At 43.6% G+C, this 12,554-nt stretch overlaps 1 protein-coding gene across 1 annotated transcript in view; it reads right to left on the bottom strand.

Moving 5' to 3' along the window:
• ADD3 (adducin 3) overlaps window positions 1–12,554 on the bottom strand; it is a 379,802-nt gene that overhangs the window by 114,119 nt on the left and 253,129 nt on the right. Inside the window, 2 exon segments of the mRNA XM_029610347.1 lie at window positions 5,466–5,546; window positions 6,293–6,444. Coding sequence (XP_029466207.1) covers window positions 5,466–5,546; window positions 6,293–6,444 — 233 coding nt within the window.

Here is a 12,554-nt window from a genome sequence, read left to right as displayed (position 1 = left end):
AAGTCCAAACTTATCCAGCTAAATGGTGCTGAATTTCAACCTCACGGAATCTACTCCTACAGAAATAATTTATTATCTTTCACATTTTCAGGCACATCAATTATCCTACTGTTTTTGCAACACAGCTCTCCAGATCATCTAGCTTTTCTTCTAGCATTTGGTTTTGTTTCATCAGTTCTTTAGTCTGTCTTTGCAATTCTTCTGTTATCTCCAATCTGAATTATGTGTTGAGAAATCTCAGATCATACGAACGGAGCTGATTCTAGCCTATTCAAATGCTCATCCAAAACCATAGCCATCCCTTTTGATGTTGCTTGAATAAGGTGTTCTTTCTTTATGTCCATGGTAATCTTAGATACAATCTCTTTTTCCATTGCCATCTTGGTTTCACTGGACCGTTTTTTTTCCTCATATAGGGCTCACTGATTTAATGGATATTTGCTTTCCAAGTCTCACCACAAGATTGTTCATTTAATCCTATCCCAGATAGGGGTAATTTTTTTCACAAATCACAGTGGTTTTAAAGCATTCTGCATCTCCACTCCAGAGCTCTCTCAAGCTAGTTTGTGCTCCCTCCCTAGCATTATGTGACCCTTTTTTTTTTTTTTTTTTTTTAAAATAGGGATGACAACCCGAAAATCATAAAAATGGGTCTTAGGAATGGATGGAGTTGGGCTCCATCCTTTAGAGCAGGGGTGGGAAACCCTCTGGTCCTTGAAAGCCACAAACCAGTCAAGTTTTCAGAATATCCTTAAAAAACATGCATATGATAGATTGGCAAGCATACTGCCCCACGTGTAGGCAAATATCTCTCTCCTCACCTCTTCTTAAAGAAATCATGGGGAATGAGTGGGCCAAAGTTATCAGCTCATCCTAGTGTCATGTCCAGATGTGAATGTGTAGACCGAACTCCAAGTTGCAACCTTGCAAATCTTTGAAATGGAGATAGACCTTAAATAGGCGACTAATGCCACCATGGACCTAATATTATGGGCCTTGACATGCTGAACTAAGATTAGGCCTGTCTGGGCATAACAGAAGGAGATGCAGTCTTCTACCAGATTTGAAGTGGTGTGCTTTGTCACGGAATTCATAGGTCTATTGTGCAGTTTAAGGAAACAAAATCTGGATGGCCATTTTATGAGTTTGAATCTGCTCCAGGTAGAAGGCAACAGTTCTCTTGCAATCTAGGGAATGAAGGACTTTTTTTATCTTCATGGACATGTGACACAGAATAAAGTGTTGGCAGGATAATTGAGTAATTAAGGAGTAAGCACAATACTACCGTGTGTTTCTGCTGTCTACCGTTTGCTCCAACCCCTCGTCTGGACTCAGACTCTCTGTTTTTCTGGATGGCCTTAGGGACCCACCTAAGACTTGCTGGCTGCCAGAAACCAAGGGCTCAACCTGTGGGGGAGGCCGCTGGTATAGGCGAGTTACAGCTGGTCCCGTCCAAGGGCTTCTTTGCCAGCTGTCTGTGCGAGCCAAGTACATTCGCCCATTTGGCAGCACCAATGCACTACAGCACTAAGGGTCCATTCTCTAGTCAGCGTCACAATCTTGCCCCATCTGCAAGTTGTTAACCGGCCTCTGCGAGGGTTTCCACCTGTTTTATCTTCCACTGGCTTCCTCTTGGACCGAAACTGCAGCATCAATATCTGTCTGGCTGCCATAGGAAGATGGCTATCAGATAATAAGATAGCACTGAATCGAGCTAAAATCAAAGTTGTCATTATTTAAAACAGAGAAACTGTGCCAGTCCCTCTGAGTTTTGAGATAGAAAAGAATACATTGAAAGTGATATGTCACTGACTCGAAGTTCTCAATGGTTCCTCAGGTGAAATCAGTGGTTAAGTCAGATTTTTACAAATTAAAACTATTATGAAATTTAAAAAAACATTTTGGAACCAGCAGATTTTTGGACTGGATTGCTGCAGCTCCCTTTATTTGGGATTATCTGCCTGTACAGTCAATGCTCTGAGGTTGCTCCAGAATGCAGCAGCCCGCTTGATTTCAGGGCGTAGCATCAGAGATCATCTCTTTCCTGTACTCGTGGACCTGCATTGGCTCCCTATACAATTCAGGATAAAGTATAAAGTTGTCATGCTGGTCCATAAATTATCATGGGATTCTATCCCTTGAACCAATGCGATGCTTAGGGTTTATAGCCCGGACCAGAGCACTGTGGTCCTCATAACCTGGACTGCTGGATGTGTCGCCAACTCATCAAACATGCTTGGTTAATACTAGAGATTGTGATTTTCGATGGCAGCGCCAGTGCACTGGAATTCTCTTCCATCAGTCTGACAGAATGCACAAAGTCATTAAAGAGCATGCTAAAAATTTGTATTCCGGCAGCTTTTCCTTTGAAATGACTAATTGAACAGTACTTCTATTCTTACTGTTATAAGAAACTGATTTCCCCTATCCTCATTTTATGATTTATTGTTTGTCTATAATTTTATGAGTGTTTGATCTGTACTCCACTTAGGACTTTATGCGTAAGCAGGCTATAAATAAATAAATAAGAAACTTGGCTGTTTAGGCTTCAGGATCAAGAGAGGTTGAAGGGCAGAAGAGTCTTCTTGCTCTGAACTCATTTGATTGAGATCCAGTTGGGATGGCGCCAAAACAGGTATAGGATAAAGATTTGTGCTGGCACCAACTTGCATGATGCCATAACGTGGATCTCTCAATGCACCAAGGGCAGTAGAAATACATATGAGGACCTTGATGCACCTGATACATCATGCAAACAGTTTAGCAATCCTCATTTCTAACCACTTCAAAAAGTGCTGATGCAAATATGGCAGGAGTGGACCTTATAGGGAAATACACATCCTCCATAGCTCTCTGACGGTCGATCTCAAATGTTCAAAACTAGACCTTTAGATGAAGTAGTGTAGTCTGTGCCTGAGAGGCAGAGTTCACCTCCTGACTCTCTGAGCCATGCATTGAAATGATGTGGCACAGACTCCGTTCAGCTCCTTAATCAAGTCCTTGGAGTTTGGCTTGAGCATGAGATCTCTTTCCACACTTGGTCAATTTCTCTGACTGACGAGCCGAAGAGGTTGAGGACTTCTTTGGCATGGCACGACTACCATCAGCAGGAGCAACTGGGTTGTTCTCAGGTCAAGTCTTCAATACTTGCTTTTAGGAGTTGGTCTTTAGCTCACCGGTAAGGAATCTCACAGCTCATCTTTCCAGATCTGAACCACTCTGGGTGACATTTTCACACAGAGGTCACAGTCACAGACATTATAGCCTTACCTCACTATTGCCAAAGAACTTGAAGCCACTGACTGGCTTCTCTCATGTGAGAAAGGAAATCATGGCGACAAAAATCAGGCATTTTCTTCATCAGAAATAACAGTCTGAAAAGCTGGAAAAAAACTATGGTTGACGGCCCTGTTAGCAACTGCCCTGAAAAAAGATCATGAACTGACTCAGGTGGGGCTGATGAAAACAAATATAAACCCCCCCCCCCCCCCCCAAGAAACCTAACTAGGGCAAATTAGGATAAAATATGGCAGAAAGTCAGATCTCTTCAGAAGTGGAGGCTGTTGCAGAAAGGCTTCTGCCCTTCAAGAGAAATCCGGAAGATATTAGGTATTTGACAAATGCGATCATTTTCTTTTTTAAATATCTATCACTTTGATCACACACGTGGGTTATGTTACCCATTTGTGGGACAAAGATGAACTACTTATCTTCAGAAAATAGCAGGCATACAGAGCACATCATTAAAAGTCAGCCCCCAACTAAACTAGCCTTAACATGGCAATGTTTCAGCAATTATGCCTGTCTCACGAGGATAACATTTATAGAAAAATGCCAAGCAGTGATACATTTCTTCACGTGAACAAAACAGACTACCCTGATTACTACTCACACAACTATCTGGGACCACAACGTATCAGAGATTCTGTCTCGACATATAACATTTTTATAAAAGAAATGCACCAATCGAGTTTATGAGCAGAGAAATAAGTAAAATGTCAATTAGGCAGGATATTATGGGAATTTATAAGCAAGCATTCATAGCATGAGAAGCAAGGACGTTAACAGAGAAATAGCATTCTGCAATAGGCATCTGATAAGGTCCCACCTCTTACACTAAGACTTATTCTGGACTGCATAAAAACAGCATTATTTCTTTCCTCAGAAGAAAGCTGCTAGCAGAATCTCCTGCATTTCCTGGTGTGTCTGCAGGGGATTCTGCCATGTGCAATGTGCTGCAGCAAGAAACAATGCTCTCAGGAAGTATGCTATTTATTTTATTATTTTTTTATTGAGTGGGTAGTGGATGCCTGGAATAGCTTATCTGCATAGGTGGTGGTAACACAAATCACAACATAATTCAACCATGCTTGTAACAGAAACAGAGGATGGTAAAAAGAGCAAAGGAGGTGTAGGGGGACCTTGGCCTTGAATTGGGTAAATCGAAAAATGCATATGCCAATCGACCAACAATGGTGGGCCAAAAGAGGGAGATGATATAACAGACTTTCACAAAACAGCAGTACAAGTATGGCTGTATTAAGCTCTCATGGAGAAATAGCAAATTCGGTCAACAGCAGTAGAGCTGTGGTATAGTCTCAGGTATAATGAGGGCAGATGGCAGGTCATCTGGCATAGATGATAGCTTGGAACTGTGTAGCCATGCTGTCCTAACGGCTGGATTTTAAAAGGGTTACGCGCATAAGTTATGCACGTAACCCTTAAAAAAGCCCCTTGCGTGCGCCGAGCCCATTTTGCATAGGCTCGGCGGCGCGCGCAAGCCCATTTTGCATAGGCTCGGCGGCGTGCGCAAGCCCATTTTGCATAGGCTCGGCAGCTCGCGTAAGTCCCGGGGCTTCGCAAAGGGGGTGTGTTGGGGGCGTGACACTGGCCCGGGGGCGTGGTCGAGGCCTCCGGACCAGCCCCCCGGTCGGGTGATGGCACGCCAGCAGCCTGCTGGCGCGCGCAAAGTTACGTCTGCCTCCAGCGTAACTTTGCCAATAAAGGTAGGGGGAAGGGTTAGATAGGACTGGGGGGGGGGGCAAGGAGGGAACGGGCAGCGCAAGCAGGGCTCGGCGTGCGCAAGTTGCACAAATGTGCACCCCCTTGCGCCCGCCGACCCCGGATTTTATAAGATACACGCGGCTACGCGCGTATCTTATAAAATCCGGCGTACTTTTGTTCGCGCCTGGTGCGCGAACAAAAGTACGCGCGTGCGTAAGTTTATAAAATCTACCCCTAAAAGGATAAGAAAACTATGTGCAGACAGTCAACCTGGTATGACTGACAGCTGGGAGATCTCTCCTTAATGTAAAAGTGTGACGATAAGGAAAAGGATAAAGTGGTACAATACCCAGAGCTAGAGCAGTTTTGGTAGATGGAACTGGGTAGGTTGGGTAGGCCATAGATTCCTCTTAGACCAACTTTACTGCGTTGCCGTGTTTCAAGTAACGGTAAAAACCTACCAGGTTGGATGCTGCAGCTTCACAAAAGGACAAGCCTCTTGGCATAATAAGAATATGGTCTTGTTCTTTGCTTACTCTGACCTAGAAATGATAAATAGTGCAGTCCTGTTACACAGTTTGAAAAGCTTTACTACAGCAATTAAACATCTAGCTTAGAAATTCACATCATTTAACATCTGTTTGAGGATAAACAAATCTGTGCGGTCAGCTGACTTCTCAGCTCTGCCTCTCTCTCTCCCAGCTGCGGGTAACATTCTTTCCCTCTCACTGACAGCGACCCGCAGGCGCCCTATCCAGCAGCCTCTCCTGTTTAAAGTCATCCCGCCACCACCTCGTTCTGCACGTAGGCATTCTGAGGCGGCTCCCTTGGGCACGTCACCAAAGAGAAGGCGGTTTATTTACAGGAATTATGTTATTTCTCACTGGCATGGGAAGGAAACAGGACAGACGTTTCAATTTATTAAGTAAAGGCTAACATGGGAGACACAAGAAAGCGACTGAGTATGCATATTGAGCAATCGTTTGAACAAGGCAAGTGTTAAAGAGAGCATTGCAAGTGAAATAAGACTAATATTTGAACTGCCATTTTAAAGAGTCAACTAAAAATGTTAAATTTAAAAAATACAGTAGACTTTTTTTTTGTATTCCCTAGTGGCTATGGACCAGAATGCAATCACAGGCTTCATTTATATCCAACCAGAGTGCTGGTATTACGTCTAAATGTATCCCTAAGGAAGGCAAATCAGCAAGTCACTGTGTGCCCTGGCAGGTTTCATCTAAAAAAAAAAAAAAAAAAAAGAAATTGGGCAAAACACAAAGATACTCACTGTGATGTAAGAATTTGTTAAGTGTGCCCATCCGAATAGGTCAGCCAGCCTGTACATGCTGGCCAGTTTACAACGAGCAAGTTTCTCACCCTTGGCAAAGGAGGCCTCACCTAAAACATGCAGGTCATTGATGGGTGTAACCATTCCCAAACCTAGAGCGGGAGAGAAGAGAAAAATACTGCTGCATTATAGACCACAACCATTCAAAAGATGCTAGAATGAAGTATTGTAAAGCTTCCCACAAGCACATTCCTGAGGAGCCAAGCATCCTGTGCATTATGCAAAAACGTATACCGTAAAAAGTACCGACGGGGCTCAGCATGGGGAGAGAGGACGAGCCATCAAGGTAATAATCAAATAGAACACAATCTCTTTAAACTTCCATCTTAGGCTAGAAAAAAACCCAACTAATTTCTGGCTTCTATTTCATATACATTCATAATTAATTACAAAATAAATGCCCAACTCTATTTTGACTTGGTGTTTCCTTGAAGACAATGATCTGCAAATTCCGGACCACTTTTCACTTTATGCTACTGTGCAGAAAAGGGGGAATGACTAAGCTACCATTGGTCAAATGCTTGCGAATTTGGCTCTTGAAGCTCAATAGTTCAGAGGTTTATTGCTGTCCCAGTCTTTCCAAGCCTTGAAGCATTTTGAACAAACATCACTGTAAGGAAGTGACACCTTACGGGTTACACACAAGTCTGTTTTGTTATTTTCAGTTCATATTTTCTTATTATACATGGAAAAGGTAAACACTAAGTGGAAACTGTTTCTGAAACTCAGGCTATATTTTCTTCTCAAAATATCATAGTGTATCCTCATGAGGGGGCGAAAATAAGATGCTGAGCAGTCACTTCCATATTGACCTAAGCATATTACACACGCCATAAACCAAACAAATACTTGAATGCTCTACAAAATGACCTGATTTTGAGCAGGATGAAAGAACAATTGTTTCTTTCCAACAGACAATGGCTCCCTGGTCTCCATGCCTGCTCTCTGAATAGATTCAAAGATATACTTGTCTGAGACTAGGACAAGAAAATTCATGCCTAACTGTGATGATAAAAAAACCCCAAAATGCTTGCCAGCTCTGCTTTCCCTCAGAGTGGGAAAGGATGAGAGGTGAGGCTGTAGGAAATGCAATCAGCTTTTCCTAGCACACATAAAATCGCCATCTGGGTACCGATGCAACACCTCTCACGCAGATAGATGCCACCAACTTGGTAAGGTGAAGGAAACAGGAGTAGATCCACCTTGCTGGTGGCACCTACCTGTCTGCAATGTTAAACAATGTTGTTTTTACCCATAGTATGTGTTCTCTGAAGACAGCAATTCACCAGTCACACAAATGGGTGAGATCACGCAACAGCGCCAACATAGAACGCTTTTTCCCCGATCTTTCCAGTGAAGACTGATTGTGCATAGTAAGTGCCTCAGTTCTGAAATCAAGCTAAGGAGCTCCACCCCAGAAGGCAAAGAGGGAGGCGGTGTGTTATAGGTAAACTGCTGTCTTCACTCATTACAGGTGAGTAACTATTTTCTTTGAAGACAAGCAGGTCACCCTAGTTACACAGATCGGCCTCCCTAGCTAAGAGCTGTCTTCAAACAAAAAATAACTACTTGCCAACCAACCAGAAAAAAATGGAAAATACTCTAAATAATAAAAATGGGCCTTAGGTGAGGGGCTGAAGTTGGGCTCTGACTTTCAAAGGAGACCCTAGTGAAGACACTGCTCAACTTGCTGTGTTTCTGTGGTTGTTGTGGAGTTTGTTTCTAAACATTAATGTGATGTAAATGAGTGACCAGATGTTCACATCACACCTGTGCATTCAGAGACCTTGCTAGGCATGAGAAGGTTCCAAGGCACAGGCTCAGAAGCGCTCTCCCCTGCCCTCATCCTCTCGAGATTCTGATAATTAAACTCAACAATCGCAATCAACAGCCTCCACACACACACCCCCACCCCTCTAAGAACAATTCTGTAAAATCATAATTAGATAACGCACATTTCAAGCATTCAACTATAAATGATCTCTGCCCTAATGTTCCCATGCAGCTGTCATCAGGGAGACTTCCCTCGTGACCAGTGGAGGATCTGCCCCGTTAAGTTTTGTCCTGGTGGGGATCCCATGGTTTCCTCTACACTTGCCTCCTGCCAAGCACCATCCACGTGAGAGAGGACATCCCTGCTCATAAATCAGGAGACACTGATACAAATGTCCTGCACCGTCGTCACGAGGTGCTAGGCAAGCACCTCAGCGACGTCTCTATACAACAAAGAAACCCCCAGCCAGTTTTTCGACCATTCAACCACCTAGTAAAACTACCATCCAAATTACCTGCCAGTATCAATCAATTCTTCTATATGGGAGTGAAGTGTGGGAGGTCTATACATGACTGGATAAAACCCCAATATTAACCATATGCTGTGGTCCACAGCAACTCCCAACAATCAGTGCAGAGAACTAGGATGTTTCCCCTTATTACTCATCATACAAAATAACATTCAAATGCTGGTGTCACAGTAACATAGGGGCTGATGCAATAAAAATGCACCAAAAGCGGGCGCTGTGTTGAGCGCCTGCTCTCCTAACACGCAACCAAGCACCTCTCCTGGGGGCACCATGCAATATTTAAACTTGGGGTTGCGCTGTCAAGGAGCAGCTAGAGTTGATTGCACACCCCTAGCACCTCCTTGGCAGCAGGCGCACAGGTGAGGTCTGCTGTCCGCAGGTTAAGAAAACGGACGCTGAATTTACCGGCACCCATTTCCCTAACCAGTGCACAGCCACAGGTTCGGGAAACGGACATTGGTTAACTGAGCGTCCATTTCTCTAACCTGACCACCAGCACTCTTTTTTTTTTAAATTTAAAAGAATTTTTTTTTTAAACTTTCCATTCCTCCGATTTAATATCGCCACGATATTAAGTTGGAGGATGTATGGAAAAGCAGTATTTTCTGCTTTTCTGTACAACCTTTTGGGTGCTCAGAAATGAATGCCTGCTCTGGGCAGGTGTTAAATTTCCGAGCATAAAAATGTACAGATTGGATGCACATTTTTTTTGTATGTGGAGTGAATAACTAATGGCCTCATTGACATGCATTTGCATGTGATGAGCGCTATTAGTTTTGTGGCACTAATCCCCTATAGCATAAGGGGCTTTGGGTAAGCCTACAAAACGTGTATCCAACTGCAGGTTAAACAGTGCGTTTGGCTGAGCGATATGGGGCAGATTTTAAAAGTTAGGCGCGCGGGGTACATTTGTGCGCGTGCATGTTATAAAATCAGGGGTCGTCAGCGTGCGCAAGGAAGGGGGTGCACACTAGTGCACCTTGTGCGCACTGAGCCCTCGGGGAGACCAGCTGGCTTTCCCCGTTCCCTCCCCCCCACCTTCCCCCTCCCTTCCCCTACCTGTCCTGTCCCCCAGCCTGAAAAAAAAACCAACCCTGTACCAGACAACACAGGAGGGGACTGAAAAATCTCATGAGGGACTGGAATTTAATTGACGTCTGGAGATTATACCACCCAGCAGAACATAACTATACGTTCTACTCAAAAGCTCATAAAACATATTCAAGAATTGATTACTTTCTAGTAGATAAAGACATCGCCAATGAGGTTAAAAACTCAGATATCACCGATTACATGGTCAGACCATGCCCCAATCACAATCACACTACAGAAATTGGGTCTTCATACAGGGGAAAGATTCTGGCGGCTAAACGATAGCTTACTCAATGATCTTGAATACCGAAATATACTGAGCCAGAGATGGGGCAATTTCTAGTGGAGAACAACAATGGAGAGGTATCTGCCAATACACTGTGGGACTGCTTCAAAGCAGTTGCCAGGGGCAAATTAATAGCTCGGGCCTCCTTTGTAAAGAAAACAAAAAATAAACGGCAAATGGAAATTCTGCAACAGTTGGGTAAGTTAGAACTGAGGCATAAAAGGGGAGCTGAGCTGGGACTGGCAATGCAGTTGGATAGACTCTGGGAGGAATTAAAAGCTTTATCCATCGGAGAGATTGTTTTCCAAATGGATGGAGCAAGACAGCTACACAGCTAGCTTTTATAAGCACTTAAGCTCTCTGATTAGCTGCCCTTTGGCTGCAGCGTAAAAACAACCTATTAGCAGAAGGAATCTTGGCTGACGATGCTAATAATACGGCAGGCATTACCATACTAGCGAAACCAGGTAGGGACGTAACACAGTGTGGCTTATATAGGCCCATATCATTAATCAAACTGGACCTCAAGATATTGGCAAAGATACTGGCCACTCGATTGAGTAGCATAGCACCTGAGTTAATCCATCCGGATCAGACAGGGTTTGTACCAGGTAGGCTAGCTGCTGATAACGTTAGGAGAGTGCTAGATTTAATTTGGTTTGCGCAGAAAACTAAGCAAGCAATGGTTCTGCTCATCACAGATGCAGAAAAAGTGTTCGATCTGGTCCACTGGGAATACCTTTTCTCTGTATTAAAGAAAATGGGCTTGGGAAGAAACTTCTTGATTTGGATTATGAATTTAATCTCTAATCCAAGTGCTTGTATCAAGGTCAATGGAGGATACTCAAAACCCTGCCCAATTGAGCGTGGAACAAGGCAAGGTTGCCCTCTTTCCCCACTCCTATTTGCACTATATTTAGAACCTTTAGCTATGAATATTAGACACTCACGAGAAATAAACGGAGTATGGGTGGGAGAACACGATTACACTGTCATTATTTGCAGATGATGTATTATTCACAATCATCAACCCGCGAGACTCATTACCATATTTAGTGGGAGAATTGGAGCGATTCAGTGCAATATCGGGTTACCAACTAAATATTGAAAAATCAGAATTATTGACTATAACTCTGACAGGGAATGAGGTAAAAGAGCTGAGAAAGAAATTTCCCTTTAAGATAGTCCCCAAGACAATCAAATATTTAGGCGTAAAGATAGGACCGGATTTAGAGACACTTTTTAAATATAATTATGAACCAACATGGAAACAGATTGGGGATGACTTACAAAAGTGGGAGCGGATCACTCTCTCCTGGCTGGGCAGAATTTCCACAATCAAAATGAATGTGTTACCCAGATTGGGATATTTATTCCAAACCTTACCGCTAGCTATTAAAGAAAGTGAACTCAAAGCATGGCAGAAACAGCTTTTCCGATTTATCTGGAAACGACGCCGCCCGAGGGTAAGTGGTAAGGTAATGTGTCTCACAAAAGACAAGGGGGGACTAGGTGTGCCGTGCCTACTACGATATTACATAGTGTCGCAACTGCGCTCTATCATCGACTGGCACTGGGTCGGCAGCAATAAGAGGTGGGTGCAATTAGAAATAGATCTTTTAGCAGGAAGGCAGCCATCGTTCTTAGTGTGGCTATCCAGCAACAGTAGGAGAATGCCTGAGAAAATATAGCTCCCACTATTGCACACGCTCTAAAAATCTGGGATTACTGGAAAAAAGAGGGAGTGGGAGACAGAATTATATATCTAAAATCACCAATTTTCTTTAACAAAGGGTTCATCCCAGGAAATTCACAGAGATTATCGAAAAGGTGGTCCCTCCAGGGCTGTACAAGTATTGAACATGTATGGCAAAGGGGAAAACTTAAAGAGTTCACAGAGGTAGTGGAGCAATATCAGATACCGCTAACAGATAAAAATAACTATCTGCAACTACGACACTATCGCAAACTAAAGTGAAGGATGATCTATGTAAAGGAAAATCACTATTTGAGGGCTACTGTGATCAAGCAGGGAAAATTACAAAAGCAATATCAAAGATTTATGCAATGTTAAACCAAGTTGTATAAATTTATAGAGGAATGGCTCCCTAATCACCTAGGCCTGACTTCCCTAATAGGCCAGGACTGAAAACCAAATCTGCCTCAGCTAAGGGGAAGCTATGAGATGCAGTCTCTTGATCTCTGAGTTGCGTGTCCAACCCCCCCCCCCTGCCCCCCCAAGACTAATAGCGCCCACAACATGCAAATGCATGTTGATGGCCCTATTAGTTATTCCCACGCGATACAGAAAGTAAAATGTGCAGCCAAGCCGCACATTTTACTTTCAGAAATTAGCGCCTACCCAAAGGTAGGCGCTAATTTCTGCCAGCACCAGGAAAGTGACCGCCCACCTGACCGCCACCTGACTGCCCACCTGACACTCGCACTTTCTATTTCTCTCCCTACCCCAACTGACCCTCGCCCATTCTATTCTCTCTCCCTACCCACACCCACCTTGGGT

The sequence above is a fragment of the Rhinatrema bivittatum genome, chromosome 7, assembly GCF_901001135.1.
Source record: "Rhinatrema bivittatum chromosome 7, aRhiBiv1.1, whole genome shotgun sequence".
NCBI classification, from domain to species: domain Eukaryota; kingdom Metazoa; phylum Chordata; class Amphibia; order Gymnophiona; family Rhinatrematidae; genus Rhinatrema; species Rhinatrema bivittatum.
Note: the sequence above shows the minus strand (reverse complement) of the source record. Positions and strands in the feature narration are given on the sequence as shown.